General features: G+C 37.7%; 1 protein-coding gene across 1 annotated transcript in view; it reads left to right on the top strand.

The window, feature by feature from the left end:
• Positions 1–13,685, top strand: part of LOC101111805 (N-deacetylase and N-sulfotransferase 3) — a 177,600-nt gene that overhangs the window by 129,564 nt on the left and 34,351 nt on the right. The window contains exons 7-8 of the mRNA XM_042251120.2: positions 10,301–10,483; positions 12,679–12,775. Of these exons, the coding sequence (XP_042107054.1) occupies positions 10,301–10,483; positions 12,679–12,775 (280 nt within the window). The remainder of the gene's footprint in view (positions 1–10,300; positions 10,484–12,678; positions 12,776–13,685) is intronic.

Below are 13,685 nucleotides of genomic sequence, written 5' to 3'. Positions count from 1 at the left end.
TACATTTCAAACTTCATAACCTCATTAAACCTCCTGGTACCTCTTATGTGTAGTTCTGAGTAGCTGCTACTGTGTGGAAGGGTGGACGGTTTCAGAAAAGAAACATTTTAAAACTTCACTTCTTCTTAAATTTATTTACCTAATTCCTCAGATAATTCACTTTTAGAAACTATAACTCCTTATTATATAACAGTATTACTTATAGATTTTTACCTGTAAATAAGTTATTTTAGAGGAATTAAAACTTCCAGCAATAATAAGAAATAAACCAAATGTGGGATTCCTGCTACAGACTTTCTAAAATAGATACTTGGTTTATTTACAATCTTTTTTGCCCTAATCACCTTTTAGAAACCTCTATCATAGTATTAACTCACTACAGTTTAAAGAGACCCTCCGAACTGCCAACATCTTTGGCAGTAGGAGCTGTGCTAACTCACAAGAGTTTGGATTCCTTTCTATTTCTTCTCCTTACCTATTCCTTTTAGTTAGCCCTTCTAGTTAGCTTAGTTTTAATTAAGTTTCATACAGCACCTTAGCTGATTCTGGTTGGTCTCCTTCAAAGCCCTGAAAAGAACTAAATCACTTATGCTACACTGTGCTAAACTTTCTTAAAATACCTTTTTCTTTTGCACAGAACTAAGCTATGGCCTGTGTAGGCCCAGTGCAGCCCTGGCATTTTTCCTCCCATTGAAGGTATAGAGAGCCTTCCCAGCTAGCTCTGTGGTAAAGGATCTGCCTGCCAATGCAGGAAACCTGGGTTTAATCTCTGGGTTGGGAAGATCCCCTGCAGGAGGAACTGGCAACCCACTCCAGTACTCTTGCCTGGAGAATCTCCTGGACAAAGGAGCCTGGCAAGCTACAGTCCATGGGGTAGTGAAGAGCTGGACACATCTGAGCACAGCAGCAGCAGCAGTTTATTCTTCAGCATTGTTCTTTCTTATCCTCTGAGTCCTCACCCCCTACTTAAATTTCTGTGCAAAATGGAGACCCAAAATCTGTCAACATTTTACAAATCACTTTATTAGAGGGACTGCCTTAAATAAGTAAAAAGAAAAATTTTTAATGACTTTGAATATTTAGAAACTTGGCAGTTAGTTCCTAGCTTTTAAAAACTAGCTTTTCTGTACAAAATAAATATACTTATTCGATATGGTTATTTTTGCCCCCAGGGTGAATTCAGCTTTATGAGCACATATAATTAATTGAAATCTCCTGATGATAAAGCTGATCTTTGTGATTACCTAGAAATAATTCATTCACATATGAGCCAAAATCAAACGTTCATGTAGGTACATTTACTTTGAAAGCTTTTTAAAAATTCTGACAGGTTTTTTCCATTGAAACACCTTAAGGGATGTTTAAGTTCATCTCCTCTCTACGTCTTCATTATGCCATAGAAAACTAGGAAGCAAAATGTTTTCTGCCATGGGGGAAACAATTTTCATTGCAAAACTGAGTATAACTTTTATACTACATTGCTGCTTAAATAAGGATTTCTCTTAATTAATCATTTTTAAATTTATGATAACCTGTAACTATTCATTATCCTGCCACTTTGTAAGTCTAATAGAACGAGAACAGCTGTCCTTCTAGTCTCTGAATAAGTAAGAGTCTTTCAGAGTGATGCAGAGACAATATCAGAACAGCATGCCCAGGGTACACAACGCAGAATTCACTGAAAATTGGTGATCTGAGAGCTGGAGACACTCGTGTGTGTGTAAACATTTGTTCAGCAGCTGAAGTAATGGCAGGACATTAAACCAATAGAATTACTTCTTCTGGCACCTAACAGAAATGTTAATTGATCATCAATCATTAGCTTCTAATAAAAGGGCTGAACTTTCAGTTCTGAATGTATAGCCAGAAAAATTAAGTGAGGGACATAAATGTTATAAAAAAGAAAAGTGTTCCAGGCTAAATTGCTTTAAATTACATTGACCTCATCACTGTACCTTTGAAACCTGTCCCTAATTGAGAGCAATTGATTTACCATTCCAGCTTTCCTGTAAAATCTATCAGATCCCAAATTCAAAATGTTAAGGGCCCTTTGCCAAATTATTCTGCAGCTGAGCTTTCCTTTGAGATTCTTAAATGATGACCAAGGCACAAGCCAGGTAGAAAAACAATACTCAATGAATTTAAGCCTCAAAAATGAGTGACGTCTTTTTTCTCCCACTAGACAGGGTGATAAGGTCAAGGAAAATAATTTTTAGCATAAAATAGCACAAAAATATGGAAGATACTAGGACCAAAGTGAGCTGTGCCAGGGACCACCATGATAAAATGATCAAGTTTCCGGAAATGAAGGAGAATTTGTGAGAAAGATTTCTGGAGAGACTTGTGCTGTACAGGGAGCATGGCCCCCACCACTTTCTGCCTGCGGGAGGGCAGAGGGTGAATGCTGCTGCTCATCTCAGCTCTGCAGTGAGGGCCACTGAAACGAGAAGAGAGCTTGCTATGGCTTCCCTGCCGAAAAGGGACATTTGGGGCTAGAGTCTGCCTCTTGACTCATAAAGCTAAACCATGAGAGAGATGTTGGCTACAATGGTCTGTTACATGTGGTTCTGGGTCGTTGCTACTGTCTGAAAGGATTGACAGTTTCAGAAATGTAACATTTTAAAACTCCAGTTCTTAAGCTGATTTACCTAATTCCTCAAATAGTTCACTTTTAGAAAATATAACTCATTGCATAACAGTATTACTTATAGATTCTTACATATAAAGAAGTTATTTTAGAGGACTGAAAGAGGAGGTGCACACGTCTAATATGTGCCTTCTTTTCCAAAGTCAGGTCAAAGGCCTCGAACTCTCAGGGCCCAGATGTGGAATTCTTGGTAGGAATGTTATCTGGGAATCCTTTTAAAGGGACTCTACTAAAGACTGAGCCTCATAAAGGAAACTGCATTAGTGGGGCCTGGAAGAAGTATCACCAAAGATCTCGAATGACTTAAGTATATTCCATTTTATGACATTGTCAACCACAGAATAATTCTCTGTCTCCCTTTCCCTCCTTCATGTCCATGTCCCAAACACTAAGGGATAAGAAATGTCAGCTAGCAAGATGAAGAATAAAATCACCCACTGGAGAAGAATCAATCAGGCTCTCTTCCCAGCCTCTCTGGCAGATCCTCTCCTGCACCAGGTTGCAGCTGAGAGAAAGAAGAAGATTTAATATTGCATTAGGCTTGGAGTTTTGATTCTTTTCTCTGAACAAGGAGATTTAAACAAGTAAATCAACACTGTGCTAGCAACTTAAAGCTACATGAGTGCTATCTATTCACTAAAGAAACTAAGGAGGGCATGCTGCCTGGCCCAGCCTCATCCAGGGATAAGGGGAAACCACCCACACTGAGTAAATATTAAAGAGACAGTGCAAAAAAGCGATAAGGTTACTTTAATGAATGTATCCCATGAATCTGAAATGTTTCCTGTGTGAGTTACACAATGATTTTTTAAGACCTCAGATATTGTTTGCAATGGAATGGTGGGAACAAACCCCAGATTACAAAAGACTAAAAAGTGAACACAAATGAGATGTGATAGCACCTATTACACTGCTCCTTTAAAGACCCTGGCTGGGAAGGACAAGATCTAAAACATAAAAAAGCTCCAGAGAGAGCCTAAGGTGAAAGAGCCTCAAGCATGTTTTCAGGTATTAGGGAAGGAACAGTAGAGCAGATTAAAAATAGAGGGAAACAGAGGGATAAGTGATAGAAAGAGATCTTAGGAGCTAAAAGTAAAGGGGGTAAAAGGCACTTGGAGATATACTGGGTCTTGAAAACAAAATGGAACACTTCTGTCTGACACTGAAGGCGTCAGGAGGAATTTTAGAAGACGAATGTCTGCAGAGAGGGTAGGAGTTGAAAGGGTGCCCGCCTTATGACCATTACTTCTCCGTCAATCACAATATGACAAACTAGGGAGATTAGGGAAAGTGGAGACTGAGAAAAAGGCCTTAAGAGAAGAATGAGAGTTTGCAAGAGCTGCTGAAGGTAACTGAAGAGTGAAGGGATAAAGAATGAATAAAGAGAATATCAATAGATAGAGGATCCCATAGAAATTGGACCCTGTGCCTCTGTGACCCGGATAGCTGCCACTGTATATTTTTTCTCTAACTGTGCTGAACATCCATTCATGGGAGTGAAGAAATTGAGTGGAAAATTGATGGAAAGTCTCAGATCTGCAGACAATAGAAAGCAAAACGATGGTTGGGAATCTGAGGTGATAGTGGGAGAGCAGTTCAAATTACTGACCAGAGAATTTTGCCTCGTGAAGGAAGTAATCAGATCAACATTGACAGATGCAGAAAAAATGAAGGGATTAAGAAACTAGAGATATAGATAAGGTTGATGAGCTGCTGGAAGGAAACTATAAATGAGAACTGATGTTCCTCCAAACCCATAGTAATATAACAACAAAAACAATAACAAATGGCTATTAGATAGTAAGCAATTGGGGCTCCCCAGGTGGTGCTAGTGGTAAGAACCCACCTGCCAATGCAGGAGACAGATGCGGGTTTGATCCCTGGATTGGAAAGATCCCCCGGAGGAGGGCATGGCAACCCACTCCAGTATTCTTGCCTGAAGAATCCCATGGACACAGGAGCCCGATGGGCTACAGTCCACAAGGTTGCAGAGAGTCAGACACGACTGAAGCAACTTAGCATGCAGGCACACATTAAGCGATTACTGTGTGCCAAGGAGTGCTTTACATGTTTTATTACATTTAATCATCAGAACAACCCTGTGAGGTAGTTGCTATTTTTCTATCCCCTTTTTTCCTTTCATATAAGTAAATTAAAGCACTGAGAGTTTAAATAACTTGCTAAGATCAAAGAGCCAATATGTGGTACAGCCCACTTTCTTAGCCACCATGCAGGCTAAAGTCGAAGACCTAAAGATACCGTTAATTTACAAAGGAAGGAAGTTTCACAGGAAACAGAAGGGAATGGGCAGTAAAAACTAAGTGAAGAGTGGGTGGGCAGAGTTCGAGGGAAGAGTACAGAGCAAACGGGGATAGAGCTGGAAGAGGCAAGAATAAATCATTGAGGAGGCTCACAATTTGAATGGTGCTAAAGTATTATCAGAATCAATGGCACTGAGAAAAATAACTGACCCTAGATTGCCCAGCTTTTTAAGTAAGATTATTAGTGCCAACACAAGGAGCATACTCTACGTAGTAAACTCAGGGAAGTTCAGAAAATAAAGTTGAGGAGACCTCATGCCAGCCCCCAAGGAACTGACAATCTAGACACAAATAAAACTAGTATTTTAAAGCATAATACAAGTCAGAGTTAAGAAAATGTCAGAAAGTCTAAACTGTAATACTCTGAGGCTCAATTTTTGAAAGACTGCATTTGCCTGGAGAGATCTGAAAAATTAGATGTAACCCTCTGGATACATAGGATGGACAAATAGAAAAGTAAGGCAGTGTTTCTAAAGAAGAAACTGCATGGACTAAGCATAGAGGTAGGTGAGTCTAGGGAACACTGGGGAGCAATAAGCAAAGCAGGCTGATTGGTGCCCTGAACACAGATAAGATTGGAAAAGTAACCTGGGATCATGATGTAATTTAGGATGACATCCTGAATTTTATTTAATTCAGAAGGCAATGAGAAACTATTAGAGGGTTTGATCTGTGAAATTATTGGAGCTTTAGGAGCTTTAGGCCCAGGGCCTCATTAGAAGAACCTTCTCCTCAGAAGTTTTAATTTATTTTCCAGAAACAGACATCCTCATGGAATGAAGTACCATCTTGACAGTGGTGAAACTCATATTTTCTTGGTAATAAGACTTCTACAGTTTGATCACTATCCTATGAAAATGAACTGTTTTCCTTATTTTTTTTCCCCTAAAGAAGTTAATTACCTTATGCTTGTCCTCTTCCAGAAAATCTTTTAAAAGCTATGAAATAAAGTAAAAATGAATATGAAAAGCAGCCTATTAAATAGAGAAGTTATGAGGCAATATGCATCTGAGGGGTACATGACAAAACAGAGAAGAATTTTGCTTTGGTTTAAAAATAAAAAACGGGATGGAAGGAGACTTAGGAACCAACAGTATGTGTCTGTGTGGACCAGTTCTTTTTATCAGTCTTCTGTGGATCTCCACACATAACGTCAGCAATGCAGAAGCCCTCCAAAGGCATGGCCAAGAGCACTCACCAAGTTGTTCTTTGTGCCATGGTTAGCTTTAAGTCTATAACATCAAAACATATTCATAAATGTGTCTTGTTTGTTTTTTAAACTTATTAAAAAAGAATCACTACAGAAAAGCTGATGATTTCAATGAACAAAATCTTTCCTGTGGGAATAAACGATGGGTCTGGCTGGTTTTCTTCAAATCATATTCCAGTGGCACCTGCATCTGAAAACCTGAGGATGCTCCTCTAAATGTAGGCACCAGGCCACCCTCCAGACCAGAAAATCAGAATCTCTGAGTGTAAGGCCTGGCGATCTGAACTTCTATAAACTTCCTAGGTGATGTGTACATATGCTAGGCTTTTGAATCTCTGATCACCTGGAAGGATACCAAAACAAAACAGAACTGCTTGCCTAAAGGAGAGAGGTGGGAGGTAAGACATTTGCATTATAAACTCTTTTGTGCCTCTTGAATTCTAAACTTTTTCACAAACAAGATTCGCAAAAAGTGAGCATCATATTTATATTTGCACCTCTACAGAATCAATCAGAGCATCTGGCAAATAGGATAAGAAAGGTGGTGGATTTGAACTAAGCAGCACCATCATAAATGGCATGCGTGCATGCTAAGTCACTTCACGGGCTATAGCCTGCCAGGCTCCTCTGTCTGTGGGTTCACCGGGCAAGAATACTGGAGTGGGTTGCCATGCCCTCCTCCAGGGGCTATTCCCGACCCAAGGATCAAACCCCATCTCTTACGTCTCCTGCGTTGGCACCCAGTTTCTTTACCACTAGTGCCACCTGGGAAGCCCCATAAATGGCATAGTTTATAACAAATGTTAAGTATTGATAACATACTTTTTTCCACCTGAGTTTTGTCTCCCTTCCTCCTGACCTTCTCAAAGCAGAGTAATTACTGCATTGTCAACTGCGTTTGCACCAAGACCTATGATTTGCTCCTTATTCTTCTTGGTAGCAGTTCACTCATCTCTTCTGCCTGGAACTTATCCGAGTCACATGATTGAAGCTGGAAAGTGTAGACAAAACTTCCCATATCTTTCTCTGAGTCACTGTTTTACAACTGGTAACTGTTTCATTCTCATAAATGCCAGGATATATGATGTTTGGCATTCACCTTTTGCCTTTACAGAAAAAAATTATATATAAGTATCTTGCTATACAAATATATGTTAATTGGGCTAAAATTGCTTTCAGCTGTTAATCAGATAGACTTTATGCCTTTGGTAATTTCCAATGATTTGGATTTTAAGCAGTCTTTTGAGTAACAACAAAAATCGCTTGCAGTAGGCTTACAGCAAAAACTGTTATAGAAATGCAGTTGCAACTTCCTTTGACATTTTCCTCCTCATTGGATTCTGTATCGATAGTAAACATAACTTATTTTGATACATTCAATCCTTGTTTAAAGCAAAACAAACAAAACCCCTCAGTTTTGAAATGCTCGTAAAATTATAAAGGCATCTTCTTTAGGAAAAGATTAATATCTACTTTCCCTGAAATGGCAACCTCCTCCAATTCCTTCTTCATTTCTTTCTAGTCTGTGCAGACATTGCTGCCAGGTGAGGGGTTGCCGAGAAGTAAAGGGTCACTAGAGCTGTCACAGATCAGGACAAAAGAAGAAATACAATTTGGAAAGCAAGCTAATTTTTAACCAAAACCTTCTCCTTATATAATCTGTTCCCACCTGGCCTGTTGCTTGTTGTGCATCCCTTCCTAACTAAAAAATAATAAAGAAAACTTGGAGAGGCTACATGTTCATCAAAAAAAAAGATATATACAACAGTATATGTGGCGAGAAAACTATGATTCACCCCCTAGAAAAGAGTTTAAAAAGAAACTGAGACGCTTCATGTCCTGACCAATTATATTCTTTTTATGGAGCACAAAACAAATCCCAGGCTTGAGTCCAAATCCTAGAATGGTGTCACGAGATGACAACCATCACAAAACCATCACTTTGACACAGTCCTTTTGCTAATGGTACACTTTGCATCATGTTAAAGTAGGCATACAAAAATAGAATTGAAACTTAGGAAACTTTCACACTTAGGAAAGGTTCGCTGGTTGGAGGTTAAGTAGCTTTTCTTTTACAGGATTAAGTTCAACACCTTATAAGTATAACCTTAATTCTTGCCCATCAGGTTCAGTTTCAGCAGAAGCAATGTCAACAACCAGCTCATACTCACTTTGGGTCACTTCTGTTTTTACCCGAAAGAACACAAATGGAAATGTGGCGCTATGGTGTAAGTGTCGCAGCATAAAGCGCTCTCCAGGGTTGAAAACAAATTCAAAGGGGTGTCAAATGCACTTGTGTCAGAAGGTCACACAGTATCTCTAAGTTTTTATTTTCTGTTCAATGCAGATATTGTTCAAGTGAAATGCAGACACAGATTTTTTTGATACATTTTTCATAAAAATAAAGCAATAAATTTGAATTAGTGCCTAGCTAGGTTAACATATATATTTTTTACATTGTATGAAAAAATTAGTAGAAAGGCAACATGAAGTATTTTGCCATTGTTATTGGACTACAATGAAAAATGTGGCATATAAAACAAATAATGAAAGACTGCCTATAGTAGATATTAGAAAAGAACTTCCAAACTTAAGAATGATTTTCTTAAGTCTCTCAATAGCCTACTGTTTTGATGAATTTTGAAGGAAGAAAGGAGAGGGTGAGAAAACTCAAACAATTGAAACTACTAAAAAAAAAAAATCATAATAACCAGAAGGTTAAGTTTTAAAAGTCTCATTTTTCCCAAATACCCTAAATGGTAAAAAATCTCACCAAGCAACTCCACGAGTGCATCGGTGTGCTGGTAGCTATTTAAAATCACCCTGAAAGTATTTTTGTCTTTAAAATTCTAAGATTTAAAATACAATCAGGCAGCATGAATAGAAACACAAACATCCTTGATCATACTTGAAATTTTTCATGTTAAAGTCTGTGTGATTTGTTCAATAGAATATAGGATATCACTGTTTCCTTTTATTCATAGTTACAAGTAACTGTATTTCTCTGCTTCTCTACATCAAAATTTTCATCACTACCACTTTACCTCAATAAATTTTCTTAAATATTTCTGTCACTTAATGAATGAAACTATTATGCTCATTATTATGATGATTAAAATAACCATTATTACTATTCATTCATATGACATTATATATTTTAGGATCATACTATTATCACATGAATTATTTTTATGATCTTTTTATAGCAGCATAAATGTCACAGTGGTTTTCATTGCCATTGGAAACCTCATGCAGAATTATTTCCATTTGTCAACACTAACCAAAAAAACCATTTGCATTCACTTAAAGTAATAGCTATAAAAATGCCCTTTCTACATTCCTTACCAATCTAATTAAACCTACAGAATTCAAATTTATTTCATTATAAAAAGTTCCCCATGTTTGCTATAATTTTTTTTTCAATTTATGGATTTGATCTAGGATACCTGCTTGCATAGGAAGAATTTATTTTACCTATTGAAGCACAGAAAACTTTTCTTCGGGGTATTTGATAAACAGTAGACTCAACAAATATGGAAAAGACTTTCAGAGTATTATGGATAGAAAATAGTTGATAGTTATCTTAGTAAAACTTCAGTTGCTGGTCTTTTGTCATTACGGCCTCTGATAAATACAAATCAGAGGATTTTCAGCTAATGCTAATAATGACAACTCATTGATTATTTATGTCCATTAACTTTATGTACTATGTTACAAACCAAATTAAGTTGACTGATATTACAGAATCCCACCCTCCTACTACCTCAAATTATGAATAGTTCACATATCAGAAAGCCGTTATGTGTGAACATCAAGGACATGTTATTCAGCATTGGTCTAGTTGCACTAACAGGGGCTATGGCAGCTGGACTCATTTTTTGTTATGAAATACATTTAAACCTCAGAAAAAAATGCTCACCATGTCTTACTAATAATACATCCATCCTCCGTAGTGCATTAATATAGTGAGAATATGTGAGATATGTCCAAAATTCCAAAACATTTCATGAACTGAAACCCTATGCAAAGAGTTCTTTAGAAAAACTAGCATTGCTATGGTTGCACTGCCCCCTAGGGTGAAAATCACTTGTGTTTATGCTGAAGTTCACTTGCCTTTTTCAGATCAGCATTTTCATGACCCATTTGTCTAACTATGGGAATGACCGGCTAGGATTATACACATTTGTCAACCTGGCCAACTTCGTGCAGAGCTGGACCAACTTGAGACTTCAGACTCTGCCTCCAGTGCAGCTGGCTCACAAGTATTTTGAGCTCTTTCCTGATCAAAAAGACCCTCTCTGGCAGGTAAGATTGGGTCAATAATTGGTATAATTAATTAATCCCACAAACATATGTTCTATGAGTTAATACAAATCTGAAAAGTGAAGGCATCGGGCAGGGGTTGGGGGGTGGGGATAATGTCAATTTTGGAAATGTTAGTAGATTTGAGAAACTTCATAGTGGGCCATATCCTCTGTTCCCAGGCCCTTTAGAAACTATGAATGCTGAAAGCTCAGTGAGAGGGTCAGTGGATGTCATATTTTCAATCAGGAGTGAGGGATCAATTTGCAGATTGCAGTAGGTTGACACAACAGAAGATGGTTTTAGGTATGTGTTAGGTAGGGAGTCGGCCTTGAACACATCCATATACCTCTCGTGACTAAACAACATTAAAGGGGCAGGTGAGGAGAATTCAGAACTGCTATCTGCCTCTGAACCACAGGGTCACCGACAGCTGCAGAATATAGGCAAAAACATTAGTCAGGTATTACTTTGGACATGGGGAAAATGTTTAGAGGCAAAATCACTGAGCTTCTTGAGAGAAAATGTCTACTAAATATGGCATATTCAAACGGTTCCAGGCATAACCCAGATTTCAAAGCTTACACTCTACGTGTCCTAGAATTACAGAAACACACTTTGAGCCTGAATTGCCCACCCCACGACCTAGGGAAAGTAATAATCTTAGCAAGTAGCTGCATAGTGCCTGTCATCTGTGTGACCGAGTTCTTTACATATGCTTCCATTCAGTCTTCACTGAATGAAGGTATAGTTACTACCCCCATTTGACAGATAAAGAAACTGGGGCAACACAGAGAGGCTGAGACACCTAAGAAAGGCATACAGCTGTTGTGTGACAGAATGGTAATGAATTCTGGGCCACACGGCTCCAGACAGTGCACTCTGCATCACTGTTCTAAGTGAGAATTACTGACAGAGCGGATGGTATAATAATAACAATCTTCAGAAGTTGTTGTTGTTTAGAAGTAGAACTCAGTAAATTCCACACATTGGAGTTGCAGTAAGCTCTGCACTTATATTCTATTCATTTATCTGTGAACTTGAGCTAATTGCCTCATAGGCACAAACAGATAACCCCAAGAAGAAACATAACTATATATTTTAGTAGGTTAAAGTCGATGGTTGTAGAAATATCACTGCATACTATTTGGCAGTTAAGATTTTTAAAACAACCGTCTTTTTATTTTAACCACTCCAGAACATCACCAAGTGTCAGCCACTGGAAAGATATGAATCTTTCCTGCTAATTTAACACCTTATTTTAAAATTGTAATCATTATTTCAGTTGAAACCACTTTTTTCCTAGAACAAGAGCAAAAAAAAAAAAAAAAAAAAACCCTCACCTTGGTCTTAAAATCTGTTGTTTATGCTAAATAAGCAGGTGTGTTTAACTACACATGTAGTATTAATTGAATAGAAGTAGAGAGCTGTCCCATTTGCCTATTCCTGAAAAGTATTAAAAGTGCCGTAATTGTTTATGTAATATGCAGCTAGCGGATAAAATTAAGGATATTCTAGATGCAGCTTGCACAGTGAGTTTGGTTAAGTACTATTGTCCAAAAGCAGATTCCCTAAGGTAGTAATTCACCCTCATTTTACCCTTTTGCAGAAATTTAGTGCTTTTTAGCATCATAGTTTGTAAAGTTATAGTTTTAGACATACATTTACTGACCTCTGAAAGCAGCTGAAAGGAATCTGCTGTCTCTTTAAACAGTATTATTATGACCAGATCCATCTCCTTTTGAAGCAAGCAGGAAAGCTTGAAGTTACTTAGAATAAAAATCTGACACCTTATATATTTCAGTGCTGAGTGTATCCTCTCCTAGGTTAGCAGGGCAAGCAAGCACAGCCTCTGCCCAACAAGCTCACTATTTTAAAACTTAAACCACCCACACACAATCAAGACATAGAACCGCCAATAGCAGAAAAAAATAATTAAACCCTCAGTGCTGTGAAGCTGTTTACCCATAATGGAAATGTCTCCCCTCCCTCACCTCCTCAGTCAACACTCACCTTCAGCATGGAAAAGGACTTATTTGAAATCCTCCATGGATGCCACTTTACGACTTTCGTTTAAAACAGGGAGCCACCATAGCCTTGTTTCTGGGGATGTCTTTTCAATGACAGAAGCTAAAAAACTCTAGCACACAACGGGCAGCCACAAAAAATACATATCTCTGTTGTCTTCTCCTTTTTAGAATCCTTGTGATGACAAACGCCACAGAGACATTTGGTCTAAAGAAAAAACCTGTGATCGCTTACCAAAATTCTTGGTAATAGGACCCCAGAAAACTGGTGAGAGCTTTTTATGTTATAATCAACATGTATAAAAATCCTGATGAGTAGACAGTGAATTCTTGCCACAATGACTTCTCAAACTCCCTATAAATACTGGTGAATGAATAACATTTTATTCTCTTTGTTGAGCTGAATTTTTAAGTAAAAAGGACGAAAATAGATATTACATAGTTGGAATATCCAGCAGTCAATTTGGTGGCGAATGTTACTTTTTCCCCAAAGATCCTAATTGAAAATTGCTGCTATTAACATTTCTAAAATCAAAACTAATCCTGTGTTTAAAGAGTGACTTACAAGATTTCATCAAATTTCAAGATGGACGCATATAAGTACCTATAAATCTTCCAGAAATTTAGCCTTTTCCTGACATCTTCCTGATACAGTTTATTTCTAAACTATTTCTTGCAGAAATGACTATTTTCCAAAAGTTTATAAAGGATGTTTGACAAGCAGAATTCCTAAGCATAAACAAAACTTTGTGTTACTTTGTGTTAAGAAAGATATTTATTCATAACCAGAAGAAATCTCTGGCACCTTTTTTTAAGTTGATGTGCAGTTTTTCCCAGAAACTTCTTGTTTCTTTAAGAAACAGTATTAAAATGAAGCCCAGTGGAAGCTTTAAAAATGCCAGACATTCAAGCTGTATCCTGCATGATAAATTATTTGGGGCTCTTCGTTTCCAGCTTCACAGAGAGCAGCCATTTCATATCCCTTCTAAGGGGAATACACTTCCTTTCCTTATTTCTCTAGAAATAACTTGGGAGACTTCTATGTAATATACACAGTTAAGTTAACCTATTCATTTTCTCTTAGTCCCATTTACAAACACCAATCTGTAAACAAATGAATATGGCATGTACTTCTCTTATCCTCATTTATCTCACTTGTCCTTATTTACAGTCAAGAA

This window comes from Ovis aries, chromosome 6 (assembly GCF_016772045.2).
Source record: "Ovis aries strain OAR_USU_Benz2616 breed Rambouillet chromosome 6, ARS-UI_Ramb_v3.0, whole genome shotgun sequence".
NCBI classification, from domain to species: Eukaryota; Metazoa; Chordata; class Mammalia; order Artiodactyla; family Bovidae; genus Ovis; species Ovis aries.
The sequence above is the reverse complement of the archived record's forward strand: the minus strand, read 5'-3'. Positions and strand labels throughout refer to the sequence as shown.